We start from the raw sequence: 25,440 nt of genomic DNA on the forward strand, positions 1-25,440 counted from the left end.
TGAAGGGAGGGGGAGGGAAATGGCTTACCAGAAGATGTAGAGCCGTTTAAAGCTTTAAATAATGGATGAAATCAAAATGTGACTATAAGCTAGAAGTCATCAAAAATGTACCTTTTTTTTTTTTTTTTTACATTTTGATGGCTGAGATTCTCACAATCAGAGAAAGAGCGAAAGGAAAGAAAAAAAAAAACCTGACAGCGCTGACTTATAAAAAGAATTTGATGATCTAATGACTTGGTGAAAACCTCATGCAATTTTCAGGCAAGATGTAACAGCGCCACCAGCCCCACCCCAAGCACCAAACCCAGGAAAATCATTTATTTATTTTTTTGTTTTTTTTAAACTGAAGGATTCATTTAAAAAAAACACCCTGTAGTAAATCTGTACAACGAAAATACATTTGGGATCTACATCTAAAGGTACATTATTAAGGTTATATACACCCCCCCAGTTCTCCCTCCCCCCCACCCCATCATCCATATATTATCTTTACAAGTAGACTTCATTCAAACCCAAACATTAAGAAAACATGAGACTAAACGGGCGAAATGGGATCACGTCAAAACATTAAAAACCGGCTCTCTTCTCTTTGCTGTACCTCAACTGTCCGATCAGTCCCCCTGTTCTCGTCTGTACAGTAAACTACAGCAGGACTGAAATGTCTCGTTGACTGGATGGATTGCTACGATAACGGGGAATTAAGTAAAAAGGAAGGGGGGGAATGATTATCGAGTGACGACGGTTTTTATATCGTCTTTTTTTTTTTTTTCCTCAGTGGATGTGAACGGGAACAAACTACTGTACTGTGTAGCGACGATATAGAGTGACTTCAGGAATACAAAATAGAAATCAAAGTCAGAACACGGACACGAACCCAACTCTCCGATATTCTGACACAACAGAACAAAAGGCTTGTCAATACACTTAGGCCTCTTCACTGAAGAGAGCTGCACTATTCCATCAATAAACATTTATGTTCTCGTGTTTTTTTTTTTTTGTTTTTCAGATGGGATTGGGTAGGAAAAGAGAAGCCATGTCAGCCTTTAAACATTCGCCCCGACATTTGTTTCAAAGCAACTGATAAAAACAGAACCCGGTGGTGTTTTTTTTTTTTTTTTTTTTTTGATATCTCTCCCGCAGATTTCCTCTCATTCAACCCGAGGAGTTGCGGCGCTGAAATTCTTTCAGAAAATGGAAAAATAAAAAGAAAAACTACATTGTACAAAGTGAGATTCTCACAATCTCTTTGCAAGAAAGAAAAGTAATAAAGAATGACTTGTGCCCGCCGCCGTTCAGGGTACACGTAGGCAAATCCTTTAACATCCCTGTGTTGCCGCGTCGCTCCTTTAGTCAATTTTCACATTTGTGTAGATCTTCCTCACGAAGGCACTTGTTCCCATGTAGCCGACGGCGCCTGCGAAAGCAAACGTTTATGTGAGTTTCATGCATCACACGCCCCTCGCTGTGCGGTTTAATCCATCACGGGTAAGAACGGTCACTGCCGGTGATGATGCACAATAGTTTGAGCGGGGAGTGCACATTCTTCAAAATCAGCAGTTAATACAAGCAGAGCCAGTCCAGGAGGCACCGTGTAGTACCTGGTTCAGATTAGTGAACGCTCCACAGAGGTGCTCGAAGGTACACGGGTGTCAGCTTCGGCTTATTACTCTTTCAGCTGAGAAATGAGTTTGGCTTGCAAGCCGGATGGGGGGGAAATACTCCTTAACTGCACTTAAAGCTCAATAACAGCTGCTTCACACAGGAACTGCAAATTCCCTCTGTGCAGCACATACAACTGAACTTGTAATTTACATATTTTTCCATATACAGATAGTCTGATTTCATAACACCTTAACCTGGATGAATTTGGAGGCTACACCTGTCTGTATATAAACTAGGGGTTGCACAAATTCTTTTAAAGACGACACTGACTCGTCTCTGATGACGTCTCTAATAAAAACACAGTAGAAAGTAATGCTCTGCAACAATAAAATCTATATTCTTGACCTGAAGACATACGCTGAGAACAGACAGCTCATGTGCTATATGCTGTGCACTGCAGACATGTATAGCCTGTATAAAAACAGGCAGCAACTCAGCACCATCAACAGCATTTAATAGTTTTAAGAAGATGGGATAATGTAGCCAGGTATTTCTCTGAAACCTTGTCCGTGTACTCCTTCTCTTGGTGGTGAAGTTGTTAACTGACTGATGTAGAAAGGATTTGGACCGTTTCTCTGCTAGCGTTAGCATTGCTGTAGTACTTTAGTTGCATTTCAGGACTGACATGTCACGTTAGTATGGGCTTCATCTTTAGTGAAGTATTCCCACACACTTGATGAACCTCCGCCTGTCATCTCTGAGGTTATTATTGTCACATGATCAGTGACTATGACCCTAACCTCCCACCAACCACCCGACCCCCCGACTAAATCATAGACCACTTTAGTTCAACCTTTTCTTAGCATCTGACTCCACGTCAAACCATTCTCTCTTCTATTTCTGCCACAGTACCATATTGCTCTAATGATACGTTCTTAATATTCTCAAACTGCTTCAGGTTCACTGTGACTTGTGTTCTTTTTAACTTGTTCTTACTACACATTACTTTCATTTTGTGGCCCATAAACCGAACCAAAACAGGACCAACGCCGATTATGCACCTGATTGAATCTCGCACACAGGAGCATTCTTCGGGTGAAAATGAGTGATGCAGAACACATAAGCGCAGTTAAGAGAGAAGCAAAACTTACAGAAAATGTTAAGAGAAGTTGTGGAGAAGATTATAAATATGATCTTGCAAGAAACCCAAACTACGGAATAGCTGCTTCTTCAGCAAAATCTATTTTTGACATATTTTAGCTACTAAAAAAGTCAGTTTTATTCAAAATAGCCTTTACAGTATTTAATGACTTGGACTCAGGACTTACCACACATGATTCCTAGGGCGGTGCTGAACACAGCCATGTAGCCAAAGTAGAAGGATGTCTGGAACAGCCCGTACATCCTGAAATAAACCAGGATTAAAACATCACGCAAGTCCGAGAGTATGAATTTTAATATATATTTGCATATGATGGCGTGATAGGAGATTCATACGAGTTAATAAAGACTAATACTCACTTAGTTTTGAAGAAATAGTAGTAAAAGGAGTACATGTAAACATAAACAGCAGTGGATGCAGCAGAGAGGAAGCTTGTCCATTGCCTGGAAAACAACAAACAAAACTTGTATCAGAATCACCTTCGCCCAAAGTTAATGGGACGACCATGCATCAGCTCTGTGGTGGATATTACGCTCACCATCTGTAGTCCTCGGCGTTGAGCAGGAAGTACGTGCACACGATGGTGACGCACACAGTCACGATGCACAGGATGACCAGGACCAGCATCATGAAGCCGTACACGTAGTAGATTTTGTAGGCCCAGAAAGATGTGAAGATGAAGTACCTGACAAACGGGAACAGCAAACACATCAATACGCGCCGGCATTTATCATCCCGTGACACGCCCAAACCTGTTTCAGCGTGGACTTACATTTCTATGAAAATGGACCCGAACGGCAGGATTCCTCCGAGACACACGATGACAGCCGGCTCCATGAACCTGAGAGGGCACAAGATTCATCATCTAAATAAGACTCTACATCATCATCATCAGTCAGATCCCCTCCAAGGGTAAGAATACATGATATACCGTTATGAGAAGACAAACAGGCAGATTGTAATTTCAAGAAAAGTCAAACAGTAGCCCTGAGTGACATCTAACGTTTCTGTTTGGCATCAGGCCACAGTGGATGGCAGAGGGCTGTACATATTGAAGCACTCCCGGTTTATTGCTTTTCTGTTTTTAATTTCAGTATAGACAGCTAAATCGTTTCAGACCCGATGTCTCAACTCTTGAACACAGGCCCTGCAATACTTCGTGTTCTTTGGACAATTTACAAATATTTAGAAAGTGAAAAGACTACTTGACAGTCACTGATCGTTGCCACGTGTTCACTTTCATTATCTTCACCCAGGTAAAATCCTGACTTTAAACGACAGCTCTCAGTCCGTGTCACGCCACACGTACCATTTCTTCTCGGGGATCGGCCGCGGCACGGCGTTCACTCTGCAGGGAAAGTTCGGCTGGCCGGACAGATTCCTCCCCAGAATCGTTCCCACCAGGTTAAGTGGCAGAATGACAAAGAAGCAGATGCAGCAGACGGCAACCTGCAGAAAAGAGAAAAAAAAAATCATTACTTTGCAGTTCAGTCGGGCGGTCGGTGCTCACAGACATCCAGGGCGCATTCAAATCCCTTTTCAATGCGACTGTGCTGCAGAAATGTCTGTTTAAGCTCAATGGCGTTTAATAAACCGCTGTAATACCTTTAAGAGACACAGAATTTCTTTTAGATAAAAAAAAAATAGACACAAGCTGGTGGTTTTTATTACATCTTGACCAGAAAAAAACAAAGATTTCTTGCATGTTGGCTCAAGCAGTGGGAGCGCGACTTCAAGATGCCTTTATGACACTTATGATTGATCAACTCTTGGGCGTTGAGTTCAGCCAACAAACAGCTGTTTGTAATTAGCCCACAGAAGAGTTTTTGGAAAGAATTTGTGTTTTTCAAAATTACTGTGTAGTTCTAAAATGCTGGAGTAATCTAAACAGAATTTGTCAATCAGTTTTTAAATGATAGACAAAGCCAAAGGAAACTTCTACAGTTTCTACAGTATTTATGACTTGGGTCGCGTATCGCCTTTCGTGTATCGGATGACACCGTGTCCGATCACTTAGGCCGTAGCACTTGACTGTCACACAGCTCAACTGTAAGCTGTTGGCTTTTCGGAGAGGTGCTGGGTGTGTAAAAAACCCACCATGGTGCCAAACGGGATGGCTCTTGAAGCGTGGTAGTAGATGGCAATGAAGTTGATGAAGAAGGCCGTCCCGCACACCATGGCCGGGATCAAAAAGGCCCCGATGAACATTTGTTTAATCCATCTCCTGCCTGTGTTATTCAGAGAGAAATATAGATAAATCAAGCAGCATAAGAAATTGAACGGCTTTTTGAGCACAACGATGATACGACGCATTAATTACCTCCTTGTTTCGCATACAAACTTCCCCCAAAGTAGCCGTTGACGGGGGAGGTAGCGGCGTACACAAAAATGGCCGTGCTCAACATGGATCCTCTCCTGCAGACAACAAGAAAAATGTTAAGAAGAATTCTTAGCAGGCATTTGTACGTTCTACATGTTTCATCCAGACAGTTTCCAAAATGGGTTATCAAGCAACTCATTCCTGACAGATTTCATATTTGTTTTTTAGCTGAAGGATTTAAACATTGCTCTTAGAAATACCGTAATTGAAAGAAGATTGAAACTGGTATTGGACCCACCAACAGTGTGACTCCTAACATAATATAATTTAAAGCCAGTTACTCACTCCGTGTATAGATCCTCAACCATGGCGACGATGATGACGATGAGGGACACGGAGAAGATCTGGCAGCCGGAGCCGATGAGCGAGGAGAAGATCAGCGGATGGCTCGACGGCCTGAACACGTCTCCGTGTACCTGCTTCCACCCGTACTCGTCTCCCAGGTCTCTGTCCTGTTGGCACACGGATAACGAACGCGCAATTCACTGAAAGCTGAATCATACGCCGCCTCTCGCCCAGCGCTAGCGTGCTCAGTCGAACAACCTGCTGAGTAAATAAAAAATCTTACCATGTCATCCATTTCCTCCTCTTTGCTGTATCTGGCGTAATCCTTTCTTAGCGTCCTCATCAGAATCATGGACACAAGACCCACCAAGAAAATGACCATCATGAAGGAGTTGAAGATGGAAAACCAGTGAATCTTAAAAAGAAGGAGTGAAAATGTTGTTAATTATCAAACAAAACAATATATTAAATATGAACACTTTGATAAAACTATATAAATAAAGTTGCTGTGTGGAAGAGCTTTCAGTTAAAACAATTTAATTATATTTAAAAGGGTATTTGAATCCTACAGCTACTTGTTTTGTAAAGATCCCCACTCAGCTTCACAGTGCAAGTCAGGACAGGGACAGAAATAGTTTGCATTCACTGACTGTAGCAGCTGCTAAATTCTAATTTCTCTCTTAAATCAGAGAAATGCCCAGCTGGAGGAGCTAAGGTATCAACAAAAAGTCACCAGGTCGGTCAGTTACATCATAACTACGGCCCGGTGCAAGGCTGAACTCGCACTATCAATTCACACACACCAGGGCATTGTTTCGACAGGACAGCAGCGTGCTTGGCTGCCAGGAGAACAAACATATCAAAATTAAATAAAACTCACCCTGTGTTGAAAGAAAGAAGGATCCAGGTACTTGTCGAATCTGTCTTCAAACTTTACATCCGACTTCTTCCATTTCACCTACGGCAGAAGAGGTTTATTTTCAGATATATATTCTATCTACAATTGAATGTGTTTGTTTAAGTGACTCAGGCCCCGTGAGATTAAAAAATAGACGACAGAGCAGATCATTATTACTTACCGAATAGGACATGGGGATTTTTGTGTTCGGAACAAGTCTGGCTTTGCTTTCACTGGTCAGATTTACATCCACAATCCTGTTGCCATTGAAGCCGATCTCCAGTTTCTTATACGTCCACAGGTAATGCTCTTCTCCATTTTCGTCCGCCTCGCCAACAATACCTTGAAGATAAACGACATGCAATGAATTTATTAGAAGATCAGGCCCTAACAGAAGTGATCCTCAGTTACATAACATTAATAATCGTGCAGTGTAAAAGCAGAATAAACTGTGAATTACAACATAATCTGTGCTCATTTGTAGTATTCAGTTTTTGGGTCTTGTTCAAGTTCATCCCTGACTCTGGACAAAACCGTTTCAATCAGCTCCAAACGGGACGCATGATACACCAGAAAATACAGCCTGTTTCTGTACTGCATGGGTTCTCGAGTAGTTTCATATTAATGTGGAGATCCAGAGCCATTTCCCTTGTGGCCAAACATGATTTAGAGGTTTTTTAGTTAAACTATGTTTGAGCTACAGCTTTAGAGTTAAACTATGTTTGGCCACGAAGGGAAATTGTGGTTGATTTCAACATTAGCATCAAGTTAGTCAAGAATATCTAATAAAAGCTTCACGCTGACTCCAGATATCTTTTACGACTTAAGTGAGTGTGACTCTGCATCTGGTTACAGAGTAAACAGATAAGAGGTGCGGGATGATATGAAAAGTGGAAATTAGTTGGGGAACTCCTTCCAAGCCTTCTGTGCGTAATACCGTACTGTCCCAGGAATGGTTCAGTCAGAACACCGGCGAACCGGACACCGGGTCAAAGTCTGTATTTATATACGCGATTAAACGCAAAGTGTGAAACATGCAACACAAGAGAATTGTCCGAGTAAACATCAGCACTCCACCCACTAACCACAACATGACTTCCAGTTATGTTTAAGCAGCTGAAGGAGTGGCACCGCTGTACAAACTACCACCACGTATGAATAACCACGCTGTTGGAGAAGGACGGCCTTAAAGACAGAGAGTAATGACGGTGAGCTATTAAGATCCTGCTTATGAAACACGTCACAGTTAGGGTTACTGTCAAACGCTCCACACATGAATTTAGTCGCAGGGATGCAATTAATGACAATTAACTGTTTGATGCGGTGCGTTAAACTGGTGTCACACATGAACACATTTTAAATAGAGTGTGCATTACAATCACACTTTTTATCTGATCACTTAAGAGCGGCGTCCTAGCAGCATAACAATAAACACGCATCACTGTATCGCACGATACCAGAATATCAACAAATGCACCGCACCGTTCAACAGATTCTAAACACGGGCTCCTTTTTAATAAGCCGTCTGATACACGATATTGTGAATTGTTACACCACTGCTCGGTTGACAGGAATGAACGGACTGGCCCACCCATGAATAAGAACTGGTTTAACTCCTCCAGCGTCGGACATGGAAGATGCTACCGTCGCTGCAAAACCTTTGTGAGCAGCAGATCAGCTGAGACGTAAACAAATAACCACCGTCACACTTGTAATACTCCAGTTACTAACAAGCACTTTCACTTACCCCAGATTGGCAGGTCGTCTATGTACATTTGGTACCAGTAGTGATTCTTTATGGCATAGACGAAGGCGTCCCGCTTCGCTTTGTCCATGTCAATTTCACAGTATGTTGTCTGCATGACTTCGTCTACGGAGATCATACAAACGCCACACGTTTTATTAGGAAAATGAAGAACAACAAGTGACAGATTATTACATGAATGATAAAAGTCAGTGCAACCAGTAAAAATACCTTTGAACTTTATGTCTAGGCCGCTGAATTCCAGCTCCACTCCCTGCAGAGCCTCGCCGAGCGTTTCATGGTAGTGACTGATGGTCTTCTTGGACCCCGCGCAGAAGGGCAAAGAGAAATACTTGTACGTCTCCTGTCGGTTGTGGTAAGGCCCCACCGTGTTCATCCATAAAACTACTTCCTCCTTATCTGTGTACTGGGTAAGGATGAGAAAAAAATCTTATTGTGAAGTTCTCCACTGCTAGCACCAGTTCAGCAAGTCCTGCTGGTTTCATGTTGCAGACTTTTTTTGGGGGGTTTTTCTTATCATGACTTCTGTGAGTCACGAATAACTTTAAATCCACGGCATTAACACATTTAGATATGACACTGGGGGTTTTTAAGTAATCGGTGTTATTACATTAAAACGCATGCAAGCAAATCAAAATGCAACACATCCTGTAAAAAGGCGCTGTAACTACGTGAGGTACTGTGTGTTTGCTTACGTTCAAGGAAGTTAGCTTCTGTGCTATCAGAGTTCATTTACCTAACAGTCTTCCGCATGAAATAGCAGGATTATATGAAGAAGACAATGCACTGCTGCTCATTACATTTTATTTTAACCAGCTACAGTAATTTGGACGACAGGGGACTGACACTTGGAAGACATAGGGCCCTAGCATTGAGCCATTGTCGGCATAAATCGTGCTCTTAAGTCGTGTTTGTTAAGACGTGCCTTTAAGCTAAAATCACTATGTGTTGGTTTTGATGTTGCCGGACAACTAACTACAGCTAGCTTGCTACTAACTAACTTGAGTGAGTTTCCGCCGGTGCTCAAGGGAAAAGCTTGTGAAGACGTGCTAACAAGCTAGCAAGGCAACCGTTAGCCGTTAGCACTTTAGGGCCGATAAGCGGTGACAGGTTAGCGAGCTATCTGAACGCGTATCTGCTTCATAGTTCACCGAGTGTCGGCACATAACCCGGCGGGTCAATCCGTGAGCCCTGTCATGTCTAATAAATCTGTTTTTCTTAGCAGGGAGCTAGCCCGTCGCGGCTCCAGTTAGCCGTTAGCACAGAGCACAAACGTCCATTATTTCCAAGGCTCCCCTTTTTTTTTTTTTTTTTTTTTTTCAATCGGCCTCTCAAACCGCTGTCTTACCGTGTGGTCGTGTTCGTCTGCGTGGACAGGTAATAAAGACCCCACTATTGCGAGAAACGCCGCCGCTGCCACCTTCCACCGGGGAGAGCCCATTGTTTTCGGAGAAAGTATGCAGAAAGATTGGGGATGTTAGCTTCGCAGGGCTATCCCACCTTCTTCCTGGTTGTATGACAGAGGCAATTTTTAGGGATGCTCTCGTACGCATATGGCGTAAGCGCTTCGTGGGCGCACACCGCGCGCGAGCAGGATTGGCGGGCTCGGGTCACGTGGCTGGCGGCGTCCAGTCAGCGGGGAAAGCGATGCGTCGAGCGATGATTAAAGGAACTCAGTCGGCGCTTCGCCCGCAACCTTCAGCCACGTCATCCGACTGCCAAGACTGAGCTTCACCTTTGACAGAGCTGCTGCATGAAACACGATACACGCTCACAACAAGCAGATCTGTTCTACTAAAGTTGTCTGAACAATGCGACACTTTTCATGCATTAACATGTGTACTCTAAACTATATACTACAACAACAACATTAGACAAGTCTTCGCATTTTCATGTTGAAATATTAGTGGAGATAACTTGTGCTACAAGTTCAGTTTGTTTTAAAAGTCCAATTAAAACATGTGTATTTAGCACAAACCTATTTAAGTTTGTAAGTTTTTACTAAAATTGGCAATGCGTCTCTTATCAGACGCACAACACCCAAGAAAAACAAACATGGCGCACTGGCTCTTATGGTTTCAACCACTGCAGTAGTTCAAGTGTACTCTTAATATTCTTTAAGGGTCAATTAAACAAAATGTGGTCTAACATTGTCCTCAAAAAGGGGAGCAATTCAATTCCTTTTTGCATTAATTCTGGTATTTAAATTAAATTACTGTAAGAGTATTGAATTAAACACTTACTAGACTTGTGTTATCTTAAAAATAAAGCCTTTTCTTGTACGGAAAAACTACACAGAGAGAAGGTGACACAATAATGTTTCAGTTTACAGCTGGAGTTTCCTTCACATTTAGAGATGAGATGGGACGTGTGGGGAAATTTAGGTGTTACAGCGGCGGGGCAAGACAGTGCAAACATACGTTAGATACAAAACAGAATAAGGTAAAAGAAGAAGAAGAAGACAAAAAATAATTTGCAAGTCAAAATAACTTTGATGATCAAACAGTGGTACATGCACCTGTGCTAATCCGAACCAGCTTTATGTGAATTAACGTAAAGTAACTTCTCCATGGTGAATTGTAGGTGGATATGGTAAATATGTGAGTGTGTGTTTTCTTCTGAAACACAAACACGCATGCACCAAACAGAATGTTCCATAAAATTTATTTTTAATTAAGAACTGATTATAATTATTTAAACTTGTTCCAAAGCTCAGCATTTTCTGTGTAAAGTGACAGAACACAGAATTTACACACTTGTTAAAACATAAACTGTTTTTTTTTTTTTTTTGTTATTTTTAGCTGCTCTCCTTGAACTATCATGAAATGACACTGACACTTAAACATCCTAAGCCGGGGATTAACAGACCGATTATCCAGTATTAAACAGTAGATGAGCTTTATCACCACACAACAGTAGGGGGCACCTACTGTTGTGTGGTGATAAAGGCCTAATTACACATCCAGTTCATAGTAAAAAATCAGCAGTCAGCAACTCACAACTTTTTTCCGAACTATTAACCTGAACAACCCCTTTTAAAATAATACATTCAATCACAAAAATCTAACACTTAAAAGTAAATCACACGTTCAACGCATATACATGTGATCAACTGAAGTCAGAGTTCTCCATCCGATGACAAGGTTTTTCTGCGTCAGTCGTCTTTCCAACTTTACAATGAGGAGACAAACTTCCTGCAGAGGAGACAACCAAATGATGCAGCATTCATTTAATGCAAACAAATCATTTAACAGATTTCCCAAGCCACCACAGTAGAGTATAATCACATTGAGCATTATCAGTGAAATATTGTCTCACTTTATGATGTCAGGCAGGTGAGGGTCTCTATACAAGCCGTTGTGTAGATATCCCAGAGAACCGTCAAACGTCACCAGCTTGACTCGCTCTGCATTCTGGGCGCTCGCTGCTACCTCATACATCTGTGAGAGCGACACTAAGAAAGTTTAATCGACCTTAAACAAAAAATAATCCTAGAGGAGGCAGTTGGTTATAGCTATAATAAAGGAAAAAAAAATCACTGCCTCAGTTCACATTAAAGGAAAAGTGAATGAATGTGCCAGCAACACCTGTTGAGCAATCTGGATGGGAACCATGTGGTCGTCCTCCGAATGAAGGAAAAGTATCGGGCTTTTCATTTTCTTCAAACTGCAGAAAAACAAATATATATCAAGTCAATATCATTAGCTAACCAATATTCGTTATTACACAACAGTTAGCTAGCTTACTTTTCTTCCGTTGGAAAGACAACCTTATTTTCAGCCCATGGATCTGCCAAAAAGTACTTAATGCCCGGGTATGAGCAGTAATACTTTAAACAGAAAAGGAAGAAAACATTGCAAAGTTATGTGTGATCAAGCAGCAGCAACATGAAATCAATATCAGAGGCAGTAGTAGTATAAATGAGGAGACCCAAAGGAAAGGATGAACTGGAATCTTCTGCCGACCAGCGTTGAAAGCCCCCTCCAGGATCACGCCATCGAAAACCACGCCTGAGAAGAAGAAGAAGAGGAAATAGTCATTGTATTGGGAGAGTGAAATCGTGCCTCCTTAGTTCTATTTGCCAAATTATACTGGTCGATAAGCTCACCTTCCTCGACCAGTTTCACTGCAGTGTTAGTGGTCACTCTGTATAGAAGCATAGAGCAACACCTTTAGTTTGTCCCCCAACTATCCCTGATGCTGGCCAGCTTAATGTAGCTGTGGGCTCATTAAAACCATTTAAGTCATGAATGTATTTTAGTCAGATATGTTGTTAGAATGTCAGAAGCTAATAAAATTAAAAAAAGAAATGTTGCATAAGTTGAATATTTTAAAATGAGGAGCATGCAGTCCCTACAACAGCGAGTCAGTTTCACTTGGGTAAAATGCTTTTCTTACTCACCCAGTGCCAAGAGAGTGGCCCCAGATGACGACCAGACTGTTTCCACTGCGTGCTTTGACCCAGTTGTACAAGTAGAGGGCATCAGTGGTCAGACCTGCTTCAGTCAGCTCCCCGGTGGAGTCTCCAAAACCTGCCAGAGTTTCTCACTTCAGCTACAGCTCAATGACAAGATCATTGCTCTTCACCGCCACAAGGTGGCAGACGCTCAGAGTGAAAAACACCTGCACTCATGGCTGACCTGAAACTGAACCACCATCCTCACACCGCCTAATAACTCATCAAGCACAATGAAGTGATTATATGGCAGAAAATTATATTAAATCATTGTGAGATGAGTGTGCATTGCAATCATATGGAGGCAAAGAAGCATATAGGCGGAAAGTATGTTTACAGGGAGAGTCATAAATCTTCATTTGCACCAACCTCTGTAGTCAGGCACCAGCACATGGTAACCAAGTGCACTCAATACCTGTCGACACATAATGCTTATTTGTCACCAAAATGACAACCAAGACTCTCTCATCAGTCCTCCAAAAGATTATTGTGTTTTTGTAGGTGATCACTTACTTTTGCCACACCCACCCGATGAGGGGCTGCCCTGTTGAAATGAGTAAAAAACACACACACACATGCCAACAAAGCAAAAAAAACCAACAAACATTTCTAGCTGTGTGCAACTTTTATTCGCTGCATCTTCAGGGGCCAACTATAATACCGATGCATTATTTATCATACCTTGTGCCTGTGTTGCCATGAAGATATATGAAAACTGGACTCCCATTGCTTAAAGTGTTCTGGTACCATGCCAAGTCCTTCCCCTGCGCCTCTTTCCACTGACTTTCAGGGACAGTGTGCCTTGGACAGTCCAGAAACAATGCACCGCTTAGAGATACGACTGATGCATCATTAAAAAATGAGAATAATCCTTCGGTTTTAGCTCGTTACATCTACGCTAGGAAAAGTTAAAAAAAAAAATGGTTTAACTTGACTTATACTCACCAAACGCCGAGGGAAATTCCTTCCTCTGATGTTAAGTACATGTTGATGGTGTGATTAAGGGAGAGATCAGCGGGTCGGCTGAGGTCAACAAAGAACGGCACCCTGACTACAAACAGGAATAGAAGAGGGGTGGGCCTTTTATTTGCGAGCAACCTGGGGATTTACAGTACTTTCAAGAGGCAGACGGGGTATTCACTTACGTCTGTGAGCGTTAACAATGCTCTGGATTAAATCTGGGAGAAATTTCAGCGAGACAGGCACCACAATGAAGATAACGAAGGCCAGCAAGCCCCTTTTTAGCCACCGGCGGGACCTGAAAACAGACAGAAAAAACTACTGAACCATCTGACAAGTCATTTTACATATTGGAGCTTAATTCAATAAATATCAGGACGCCAAGAAACTTGAAAATTGCTGAATTATACTCGTTATAACTAAGCTAAACAGGCTACACTAGATTAACAATTACGTTTTGATGATTTTTGAGTTTTAGGGGTTAGGTATCTTGCTCAAGGGACCCCCAGACTTGGATGTAGAGGACATTTCAAGTCCCAAGTCCACTTCTCTTCCCACTAGTTCAAAGTTTCAAAGTTGATGATTAAACCCACCCTGTCCAAATTAAGGCAAAGTCCAAATGACATATGTTTCACAACGCAAAATAAACACTACAGTAACGCTGAAAGAGTTTCATCCGCCTCGTCCTCATCCACTAGTTAGTATCTGACTTCAGCTGCAGTAGTTCTGGATGATTTCGCAAAAGTGTAGTGAAGTGAAGCGCATCGAGTGATGAGGGGGTGAGTGTGGATGACAGAACCACCTGCAGCTCCATTCAGGCAAAATCTGAGAAATAAAAAATCTCCAAAAATCTCCCTCAGAGAAGCGTTGAAGGGAATGCTTTGCAGCAGACGTCCATGGGAATGTACTGCTTGAGCCCACTGGCCTGTACAGAGCTGCTCCACACATGTTCCTACCAGTCTGCAGCATTAATGTTGAAACTTTTAACACGGCAGAAAAAGACTGAATGATCTAATCGAGACGACGGGCCGTCATTGGAGTACGACTAGTACTCCCTGGAGGCAGAAAAAAAAAAAAGGATGCTATACAGACTATTGCCAATTAATGGACAATACATCCCACCCCCTCCATTAACTCTCTAATCAGCCAGAAGAGCCCCTTTTAGTCGGAGATTGATCTCTCCGCACCACTGGAGGGAAACATATATAAGGTAATTTATTCCACAAGCCATCAGACTGTCCAGAGTTTACTCCTTTTTACTTCACTGTGTTCACTTCCAAGTATTTTCCCCAAAAAATAAATAAATAAATAAATAAATAAACAATGAACACACAACTGCAGAGTGATGTAATGCAACCTTTGGTTTATTGGACAGCCACTCTGCTCATTCTGCTCAAGTATTTGACTTATAACTAACCTAAATATAATAAACAACAATTAACAACAATACAAATGGCTTATACTACTGTTTAAAGGTTATGTTCAAACTTTCAGCATATTTTCAAGAGATATGTTGAAATTTAATCATACACATATTTTTTTTTAATTTAACTGAACTTTTCCAGTTACTGCACTGCAGAGGCATCATTTAAAAGGTCATATTATTTAGCCACTCCTTAGCTAAACATTGCATATTTATTAAAGAATAACGTATTATTTAATAGACCACTATGAGACCTAAATTTAAGACCAACTTTATTGTTTAATATCACTAACTATCACTAACTTCATGTCTCATCCAGGAATGTGATGCTAATACAAGTGGCACCTGGATTTGCATATTTTCAGTTGAGCTAATGAGCTAACTAGCTAGCCGCAGCTACAGTAACTCACGGTGTCCCCGCCTTCTCCTCCTTCTTCTTCTCGGCTATGTCAGCCGCCAAGGTTTCGCTGGTGTCTGAGGTTGACTGATTCTCGTTAACGACCCTTCTCTTCATTTTTCCACGTCGCTAATGTTTACCAAAAAAGTTAACGTTAACCCAGGTTTGGTTCAAACGTCTGGCACAGTTTAGTAGTTTAAGAGGAACCAAGTTTGCTCAAAGTTCAGTTTAATCGCGAGGACAGGGAGGTACCGGGGTTTGTTAAGGTGGAACCGCTCTTTATGTTGTTTAGTAAAATCACAATACGTGTTAAATGTGACGCCACCTTAATAAAACAAACTTTATTGTACTGTGTGCAGAACTTTATTTCCTGTAATTATCCAAAATATTAGACATATTTTTTTTGTGTCCTGGTCTGCAACTGAAAATGATCTGAAACTAAAACATTCTTTTGCAATGTAATTAAAATAGATAAAATATTTATTATAAAATTGCCCAAGAAAATGTACACAGATCAGCCACAACATGAAAACCACTGACAGGAGAAGTAAACAACACTGAGCATCTTGTGGCAATTCAGTGTTCTGCTGGGAAACTTTTGGACCTGGCATTCGTATGGGAGACATGTAGCACCCACCTAGACCAGACCAGGCACCCCCACCCCATAGCAATGACACTGACTCCGTGAGCCATCCCCAGCAGGATGCAGCCTGACACAGACACACACTAAAAACAAAAAACAGCACAAGGTGTTGACCTGGCCTCCAAATTCACTAGATCCCAAACTGATCAAATATCTGTCACAATCCACAGAGTCCCCTCCCCTCAACCCACAGGACCCAAAGGCCCCCACTAACAACACTGTGTTGCCAGACATCACAGGACACCCTCTGTTTTGGAGGCACAAGGGAGACCTAAACAATATTAGGAAGGTGGTCATAATGTTATGCCTGATCGGTGTATAGTTAATGTCTTAACTGTAGCATTGTTGTCAGTCTATTGTGAGATTAATTGAAATTTTAAGTCAGTCACTGAAATATATTAATAATTCTTCACAAATGAGTGTCACGCATTCTCAGTTGCTTCATGAAATCAATACAATTTATTTTCAGCATCATTCACAGTAAAATGCATTAATAAATTAAACATATATATATGCAAAAAAAACAATTAGTTACTTCACAGCAACAGATTGCGAGCACCAGTATGAGTTTGGTGTGGATGACATTTTAACGGGGGGAAATAAAACAGATTAACTGAGTCACTGAAAGGTTTGATGAATCCGAAAGCGATATGAATCACATCCTGTAGAATATAAAAACAGCCTATGGGGGAATATGTTTTGGGAGAATGGTGTTCATAGCCTTCTGTAGAGTTCAAGCGACTTGAATGATGTAAGGCATTGGCCACTGAAGCTTTTTTGCAGACTCACTGTGTCAGTCTATGGCTTTTCTTTCAAACCCCCAGCACCATTATCAGCCTTGCCCAACTAATGCATTCATTTATATCTTTTGCATATGAATATATTTTGCATTAAAAAAGTTTAAGAAATCGAGCAGCCACCACATACCTCTCTTTAAAATTACCTGGGCAAACTGTGACAGACCCAATAAACAGTTACACCTGCTGTCTGTTTAGGCATGTGACATGCAAGTATATCATTTCTGGCGGCCAAGATTCACTATCTATCCTTACTGTCTCTTTCTTCACATGAACTTATTACTCGTTATGGCCAGTGCCACTTTGGGAACATGTGCTGAGTGCCGAGTGTCTGGTTTGTTTTCCCATTACAGCCTGATATATGATTTGGATTTCTGGCAGCAGTAACGGCAGTGGTGTGTTCGGAATAAATAGCAATATAAAAAACCTCCATGGGAACAGACGGAGGGTGAACTGTCTGGGAAGATAACATGAGGTGGGATTATTGCATCAAGCCTGACATGTTCTGAATCAATCAGTAGCTCATTCAAATTATTAGTGTGTTGTGCAGTTAATATTTCACGTCTGCTTTATTGCACACATTTTAATGAGATTACGATAGAGGGAAAAAAGCCAAAAGTTCAAAGTAACAAGTTCAAAATTTGAATGCCTTGTGAAAGGACACGCGATCTTTAGGATGTGCAGGCCTCTCCAGACCAAAGATATTGCCGAAATAAATAAAGAGGATGTTGCAGATGACCACTTCAAGAGCTGTGTGGCTGTATGAGGGAACCGACAGAGAGGACACTGGCTGCAGCGGAGCCCTCTGGTAGCTGGTGGGTCAGGTACACGCCAAAAGTCACCTAAAAATTCACAAAACAGACAAATTGATTTTCTTTTCACATGTGTGCGCTTTACCTCCTCCTACACGCCCACAGCATCTCCATGAAGGAGCAGTAATCGTTTCTGACTGACCTTCCCGGTGCGGTAGGCAGAGAGAGACATTAGCGGCTCTTTTGTTTTGGTCCCAGTGTCCTGGTCTACTCCAACCATCTGGCATCTTCCACACCGACCTGCAACCTGCGGGTTAATCACACCGAGAGCACGTTCATTTCTGAAAAATCCATTTGAAGATTTCATTATTTATCTCAAAGTGTCAGCTCACCACGAATCGAGTGCTGCCAATAATCAAGTGTGACCAATTATCCTCCTCAAATGGTTCTACTCCAGCGATGACTAAATTGGCTCGGAAGCGCCTAATGACATTCTGTGTGTCAAGGAGCTGATCGCCCTCAGAATCGTCCTGTCTGAGAGAAGGGAATGTGGAAATTGCATGTTATTTTGCAGCGCGGCGTAAATGATCCACTGTAATGTGAATGCACGGGCGTTGACGCATCCCGGTTATTTCACTGGAGCATTGCACATTTTGAATAACGTGTCATGTGTTCGAACCTGCCGCTCATTAGTTTCTGAATGAGCTCCACGCTGGCGCGGTTGATCATGAGATACTGAGCTTCATTCACCAGGGAGAGGGACGTGGCTGTGGAAGCTAAAAGGGAAAGACGTTATATTACCCCAGCGATTTGTTCGATTTGAGAAAAACATTTTGATTTATAGTTTGTGCAGACTGCAGCCCCAGAAAGTCTGGAAATTGGAGGTTATGCTGCGATACAGAGGGTGGAAAATTTGTGACTTAAATAAATATGTCTACACTGATCAAAATGTGCACTCACAGTTCGTTGTACGTGAGTTAGTGCTGGGTGATTTCTATCTTTGTGTCCTTAAAATACTCAAAAAATAAATTAATCCACGCTGGGGGAGTTCGATTTGAGAAATGCTGAGAAAGAGCAGCTACTAAATGGACCTTGTGATGAGATTGTTCTGTCAAATATCGATATGAACCACAATATTATAATTAAACTAGAAATTCAATAGAGAAACTGTTTATAGATAAAACATTCAGATAGAAATGGGCTCATCTAGTGAGTGAAACACCAGAAGATAATTCATCTTACTGAGGCAGGAATTCTTGTGAATTTAATAACACCACAAAGCAGTTCTGCGTATTAATTTGCAACATAGCCAGCAAAGGCCTAACACAGTTACGGATATTGAAGATTTTACTCATGCGGGTTAGTTCACTTGTCATGAGGAGAACTAATCATCCTGTGAAAGCGGCTGCACAGAGTTTCCTGTGGTTCCGCAGCGAGCGGACAGAAACCTGAGAGGATAACCTTGAGGATGTCATTTGGCGGTATCTCACGCTGGAGACAAATATTCAAAAGAAAGCCAGGATTACAAGCGATGAAAGACATGGGCGTTTTCCAGTCAGAGAGGATTACATGAAAAGATGTAGCCACTGCCTTCGGGGAAATGAAGGATGTAAGTAATGTAGCATCTTTGGAGCTTACCTCGCGCCAAGGACTAAAAGCCGGGAGATTCTGGAGACTCGCAAAAGACAGACTTAAGAAAGGATGGTCAAACTCTGCAAGGGAGAGGTGTCCTAATTTGGAGCACAGTTTCAGACAAGCTCAAAAAGCACTGGAAGCTAGACTTCCAATAATACATCAAGACACAGCTTCCAACTTTATACTTTCAACTAGAAGTATAAAACTGATGCAATACCGATAGTTACTTCAGCAAGTGACAAGTCCCCAGGACATAACGTATATATATTCAGTACATACTGTTGCCCTTTTTGGCCGATGTTCACCTGATACAACAGATTTGACAGATCTCGGTACTGTTCATTTCCTAAGACGCTCAAAATAAAAATTTAGAGTTTTCCTTTCTTTTTCTTGCACTCTCTCCATCCAAAATGCTGCTGTGTCGTTTTATTTATTTTTTTTTAGCTTCGGCTCATGCTGGTCCATCTCTAGATGGATAGCCTGCATGTGACGCCTTTAGGGAACTGTGGCAAATTGCAGCTACAGAAAACAACCTCTCCCCGACTGAACTGCATGAGTCCCAGCATGCACATCGGTCTCACGCCACACCGCCCGCCGTTAGAAGAAAAGTCTCTGTGGCAAAACACTGCAGTGAAACTCGGGGCACCGCAATATAAAGGAACGGCACGCACAACTCGTATCGAGGAGACGTCGATATGGAATCAGCTTGTTCAAGAATGTGACCTGCACTTGCTCCGTGATGCCACCCATTGTGTTCCAAACAGATTAATTAGTGTTTAATTATTAGCACATTAGTTTATCTTTAATTTTAGGATGATTACTTGGGCACAGCAAGAAGGTTCTGGGTTTGAATCTGGCTTTCTGCATAGAGTCTGCATGTTCTCCTTGTGCCTGTGTAGGATTCCTTCCTCCCACAGTTTAAAGAAATGCATGTTAGTTTCCCCATTGTGGGACAAATAAAGGTTTTTCTTATCTTATCTTATCTTAGGTTAATTGGTTACTCTAAATTGGTCGTAGGAATGCATGTGAGTGTCAATGGTGGTTTGTCTCTCCATATTAGACTGACCACCTGGCCGGGGTGAACTCTGCCTCTTGTCCAATGCCAGCTGGAAAAGGCTCCTGCGCCCCCACAACCTTCTACAGGAAAAGTGGCTGTAGATAATGATAAATTGATAAATGCATATTTTAAATACTGCATGTTTCTGTTTCAGCTATTGATTTTAGCCACTAAGCCATTATCTCAATCTAGCATATTCAACTTCTCCGCTGGCTCATTAATAGTTTTCACACGCTCCTAATCGCAACACGAATCAGTCGTTAACGCTGACCCCATATGAAGAATTTCAAAATCAAATTGTACTTGTTTGGCATGCATAATTATACTGCTTTGTTTTATTTTAGGTAGCAATCTCATAATCTTAAACGGAAGTGACTGGGGAAAGGTCACAGACAAGATGGCCATGCAGTATTAATGTTGCCGGTGTGCAACACAAAAGACAGAGGCAGGGTGAACAACAGAAAGCAAGGCAAAGCAGGTGAAATGCTTATATATGTACCTTCGCCTGGCCTCTTCTTCTTTTCTCGGGTGAAATCAGGTCTTTGTCTTATCAGGCGGCATGGCTGTCCAAGGAAGTCTGAGAGCCACGATGCAGCCTCGTCTCCACAGTCGACAGTCTCCACCCTGGGGAAAGGAGGAGGATTATATTCAGGAGGCCCCCGGGGAAATCTGATGCTTCTTACTATTTGGTGCGACATCTAATCCAAGAATCACCGGATGAATAGCTTCTTTTTTTTTTTAAACTTGTGACTCCGTCATGTGGGGATCTGCCAGAGGAGATTAATATCATCTCTTGCTCATTGTTTGTTTTTTCCATATAAAAAAAAGGTAAGCGGCAGAAATTTTATAAGAAGCTGACAGAGGGAGGTCTCACAATCCCATCCACTCAATAAAGGTAGCATACAGAACAATGCAGTGACAGAAAGCATTGACAGGAGAGAAAAGGACGGAACAAATGATATGTGTCACAATATTTCCCGCAGCGGCTGTTTTCACATGTCTTAACATTGCCAGCTCACCTGTCACCGCAAACTTTACTGTGACACACTCGACGGCTCGTGTGCAACCCAGTGTCATTTTCCAGGGGAACCGAAATGGTATCCATCCCTGCAGGGTGATGGGGAGGAAAAAAAACAAAAATCTTTGAACACATTTATAGAAGAAAGTCAAACTGATTGAAGTTTCTTTTGTTAAGCCATGTATTTATTTTCACTGAGCCACAGACAGAGTCAGACCTGATGCCTGCAGGAGCAGTTTGTTTGCAGGAAGGTGGACCTGTGGGCGAATGAGGCATAAACGTGGCTCTCTCTTCTGACTCAGGCACACGCCGTTTCCATTCACCACCATCCAGCCTCTGTCATACCGTAAACCCAGAGGTCCCACCGGCCAGTCGTGGACCTGCATAAAGAGCAGCGCAGAGTGAACTCAAAAACTGGTAGAGCAAAAGAAAAAGAGAAGAGGCAGGAAAGAAGGAAAGATAAGGCTGAGTTGTGCTCAAACCTCATACGCTCCACATGATTTGATGGGATAAATGTAGATGTTGGTCAGAGTATAAGCCTCCCCATGGCTGTTTGAGTCTGGGCGTCCAAATCCCTTCAGTGATGCTTCTGTGGGCTCCTTCTCATCTACTTCATTTATTTCTCCGTTAGCAATTTTGATTGAAAGATATTCACAGGAGCCCTGCGAGGCAGCTGTGGCCGATCTCAGCTCCTGTAGCCTCACATGGTCCACTGTGACCGGTTTCTCTACAAAGCACTCAGCAACAAAGGTCAGGAACTTTTGACAGTCTTCAAATGTTGACATATAGCCAAAGGACACTCGAACAGATCCGGTCGGCCGGCCGTCCACGAGGTCGATGTTGTCTCCGCAGACGTGGCCAGCCTTCAAGAGAAAAAGATGCTGTTTTAGTTTGCCGACACATGCCCTTAACAGAATTTGTCAATTTTCCCATGCCTTCATCTCCCACCTGCAGGTTTCTCTTCATCTGCTCACTGGTGATCCCGAGGAAGGACTGACAGGCCCCGGTGTTGCAGAAGCAACCTGTGCGCACGTGAATGTTGTACAGACTGGCCATTCTGTCTACCTGAGGGCAGCAGAGGATTTGCTGTAATATCCACCAGCATGCATAAACACGAAATACATCAACAGCTATGGAACAGAAATGAGTCTCACTAATATTGTGCACCTGTGAATATCCAATCATCTGCCCGTTTGAATCCATGAGGTTGAAGTTCAGGATTGCTCCTTGTGTGATTGGACTTTCAAACTGGCCTTCAGTGTATATCTGAGCCACTGGTCTCCCGTTGCCATGGCAAAGGCTTGACAGCAGCATGTAAGTGTAGCGTGCCAAGCCAAACGTGTGCTGTTGGATGTTGTGCATGCTCCCTGAAGGCAAAAAGGGATAAAAAGGGGAATGCGGTTGGTGCTAACCTGAATCTGATTATCATCATGAATAACGTGAACCAGCATCATGATTCTGCCAGTAAATGAGGGATTTAACAATCTTCTGTGAATCCTCATGTTCTGTCACAGTACCTGTGATCCTGTAAAGAGCCTCAAAGCCGTGATTTACAGCAACGATGTCCAAGAAGGAGACAGTGCCATCTTCAAATCTTTATCAGGGAGAAAGAAAACACTGCATTTCTGAGCATTGTGATTTCTCAGAGAATATCTAGGACAGGCTTGTACATTACTTTACCTGTCAGAAAGGTTTGCCGCTTGCACGTAATAATCCTCCCCAGAAAGGTAAGCTGCTGCTGTGCCTCCTCCAAAATAAGTCTTTTTTAGTATGCCTGCTGCGGTGTTACGGACGAGAAGGGCCCCCAGACCTGTAGGGAAGCCAAACATCTTGTAGAAAGAGACGGAGATGAAGTCTGCAGGGCAGTCCTGCAGGTTTAGAGAGGAACAGCTGACGTGAGAGGCTGCATCGAGCAGCACAAACCAGCGGCCTTGATGGTCGCACGCTGGGTAAAGGCGTCTCGCCTGGATGCCTTCCACATGGCTGAGGGGGTACTTCCTCCCAGAGAAGTTGCTCTGTGCTGGGTAGCAGAAGAGGTGCGGCGTCTGGCAAATAACATCTTGACCTTGGGCCTCGTCCGTTGCCCTGTTTTCCAATTCATGCGGAGACACGGGCAGGGCAACTACCCCCCGGGCAGAAGTCACTCCTCTCATGCCAACTACAGAGGTATGGTTGTCAGTGAGGTAGCAGAAGCGGCTCCCTGCTTCACTCTCCGTCTGCGGCCTCCAGGGGAAGCTCTCAGCCACTAATTTGAGCGCGGCAGTACAACCAGAAGTGAAAATCACAGAGTACTCCTCAGGGGTGGTGTTAAAATGCTGCAATACCCTGTAAGAAATTGTTCTGTTTTAAAACTCATTATATTGCAGGAAAGTACCAGTGTAAAGGAGTCATTGACCCATTATGAAGCCTTCTGAGAGCGTGCACAGGCTTTACCTGTATCTGACCGTCTCCATGGTGTCATGTGTCAATCTGCTGCTGGGATTATGACTGTGAGGGTTTCCTATAAGGGGAAGTAAAGTCTTAAAAGCTTTGAATTCTCGGGATAAATGACAAATACATTGCCGCATTATCTCACCGTAGACATTCCTTGAAATGTCCAAGCAGTAGTCCCTGACCAGAGACTCCGGGTACAGAGTAGCTCCCGCATGATCCAGATACGTTATTCCTGTTTACAAGAGAAGAGGGGCCGAGTTCAGGAGGGGGTTAGACGGCCGCCGCCACTGTCCTGTCACGGCCACCGCTGCTGCACGGACTGAACACGATCGTTACCTTTAATCCGCGTGAACTCCTGCTCGATCACGTCGCGGAAGTTTTCCCCGTAACCGTAGTGGCTCCAGAGCTGCAGAAAAGTTTCAAAAGTGCAAAGTTTGTGGAAATCCATCGATCGCTCACGGCCGAGCAGAGCAGCTGTCTGAGGCATATCTGAAGACACTCGGTGCAGTCAGTGACATTATCAAGGTCCGAGTCCGGAAATCAGCAGTGGAGCTTTATAGTCTCTCTGTTTACTGGCTCTGGCATGTTGACACGTGGGGGGGGAAGGTCAACAGACTCCCACTAAGTTACACTTTCACCTGTCAGGAGACCTCCACACACTGAAACATAGCTGTAATAACTAATTTGTAGTCATGTGACAAGCTTGTGGTTTGACTCCCCCCACAATTTTTTTTTTTTTTTATATCATTGCACTTTATTCACTTTACAACAGGTGGCAATGCAACCAAACAGCTCCCATAATAAGCAAAATAACGGTTATATGTTTTAATAAGTGTTGCTAAATACACCGATCAGCCACAACATTAAAACCACTGGCAGGAGAAGTAAATAACATTGACCATCTTGTGACTATTCAATGTTCTGCTGGGGAAATTTTGGACCTGGCATTCATTCTTGTGTGGATGCACTTAGATGTACCACCCACCGAGACCAGACCAGGCACCCCCACCCCAATGACACCCCTTGATGGCCGTGCGTAGGCACACACACAAAAACGCTTTAGGAATGACTCAACAAAACATGAAGAACCTGGCCTCCAAATTCACTAGATCCCAAACTGATCAAGTATCTGTGGGATAAATCATCCCACAGAGACCCCTCCCCTCAAAGGCCCCTCCACTAACAACATTCAGCTGCCAGACACCACAGGACACCCTCAGAAGACCCATGTCCATTCTCTGATGAGTCACAACTGTTTTGGAGGCACAAAGGAAGACCTACACAGTTTTAGGAAGGTGGTCATAATGTTATGGCTGATCGGGGTATACAGCTATTATACCCCGATGTACGTCCGAATCAGCCGTAACATTATGTCCACCTGCTTAATATTGTGTAGGTCTCTCTTATCCTCCAGAACAGATTATATGAATAGCTGATTGACATAAAAAAAAATATATAAGTGCAGTCCATCATTTTTCCATGCAAATAAATAAATATATAAATAAAAAATAAGCTACTTACAGATTCTCAAATAAGAGGATTTGATGCTTTTCTTTGTTGTTCATGAAAAACATTAAGTACACTCATACTGGAACTGAATGAGTGCTTCATGACTGCTCTAATGTTCAGTTTATGTTGAAACAGCATCAGAAAGCTTGTTAATCCAACCGTACGTACATTTTGGACGATGTAGTTTGCGGTGCTCTTAAACTGGATTGAATTAAACTCTAAAGTGTTTTTTTTATTTAGCCCAGCCCACTGAATTAATGGGGCTGTC

The 25,440-nt window shown here is 42.6% G+C and overlaps 3 protein-coding genes across 4 annotated transcripts; all 3 read right to left on the bottom strand.

Annotated features, from left to right (window-relative positions):
• Positions 1-475: 475 nt before the first annotated feature.
• tm9sf3 (transmembrane 9 superfamily member 3) lies at positions 476-9,624 on the bottom strand. Its single transcript, XM_084562351.1, has 15 exons — positions 9,441-9,624; positions 8,303-8,498; positions 8,075-8,197; positions 6,509-6,669; positions 6,310-6,387; positions 5,713-5,844; positions 5,430-5,596; positions 5,085-5,179; positions 4,862-4,992; positions 4,074-4,213; positions 3,537-3,605; positions 3,303-3,449; positions 3,124-3,207; positions 2,931-3,007; positions 476-1,414 (listed from the first exon to the last, which is right to left on the bottom strand). Exons 1-15 carry the CDS (start codon positions 9,531-9,533, stop codon positions 1,347-1,349), a joined length of 1,761 nt encoding a protein of 586 aa, XP_084418477.1. The 5' UTR covers positions 9,534-9,624; the 3' UTR covers positions 476-1,346.
• Positions 9,625-10,783: 1,159 nt separating this feature from the next.
• LOC311500623 (lysophosphatidylserine lipase ABHD12) lies at positions 10,784-15,523 on the bottom strand (the record flags this gene model as incomplete). 2 transcript variants are annotated; one of them, XM_084562135.1, is made up of 13 exons in its annotated part: positions 15,342-15,523; positions 13,694-13,806; positions 13,494-13,599; positions 13,230-13,349; positions 13,062-13,092; positions 12,918-12,963; positions 12,495-12,624; positions 12,201-12,238; positions 12,023-12,102; positions 11,839-11,921; positions 11,680-11,758; positions 11,411-11,532; positions 10,784-11,286 (listed from the first exon to the last, which is right to left on the bottom strand). In XM_084562135.1, the coding sequence occupies exons 1-13, from the start codon at positions 15,443-15,445 to the stop codon at positions 11,265-11,267; spliced, it is 1,074 nt and encodes a 357-aa protein (XP_084418261.1). In that variant the 5' UTR covers positions 15,446-15,523. The 2 variants fall into 2 exon arrangements, with proteins under 2 accessions (XP_084418261.1, XP_084418262.1); XM_084562136.1 differs by lacking the exon at positions 10,784-11,286 and having other exon boundaries at positions 11,407-11,532.
• Positions 15,524-16,511: 988 nt separating this feature from the next.
• On the bottom strand, positions 16,512-24,325 carry mocos (molybdenum cofactor sulfurase). The gene is given in 15 exon segments (XM_084561462.1): positions 16,512-17,610; positions 17,723-17,827; positions 17,913-18,054; positions 18,200-18,296; positions 20,712-20,836; positions 21,232-21,319; positions 21,448-21,610; positions 21,713-22,142; positions 22,144-22,295; positions 22,398-22,597; positions 22,748-22,824; positions 22,911-23,555; positions 23,664-23,730; positions 23,806-23,895; positions 24,000-24,325. Coding segments are annotated over 15 exon segments (2,631 nt in total). The 5' UTR covers positions 24,151-24,325; the 3' UTR covers positions 16,512-17,511.
• Positions 24,326-25,440: the final 1,115 nt, after the last annotated feature.

This window comes from Chelon labrosus (genome assembly GCF_963514085.1).
Source record: "Chelon labrosus genome assembly, chromosome: 15".
Classification (NCBI taxonomy): Eukaryota; Metazoa; Chordata; class Actinopteri; order Mugiliformes; family Mugilidae; genus Chelon; species Chelon labrosus.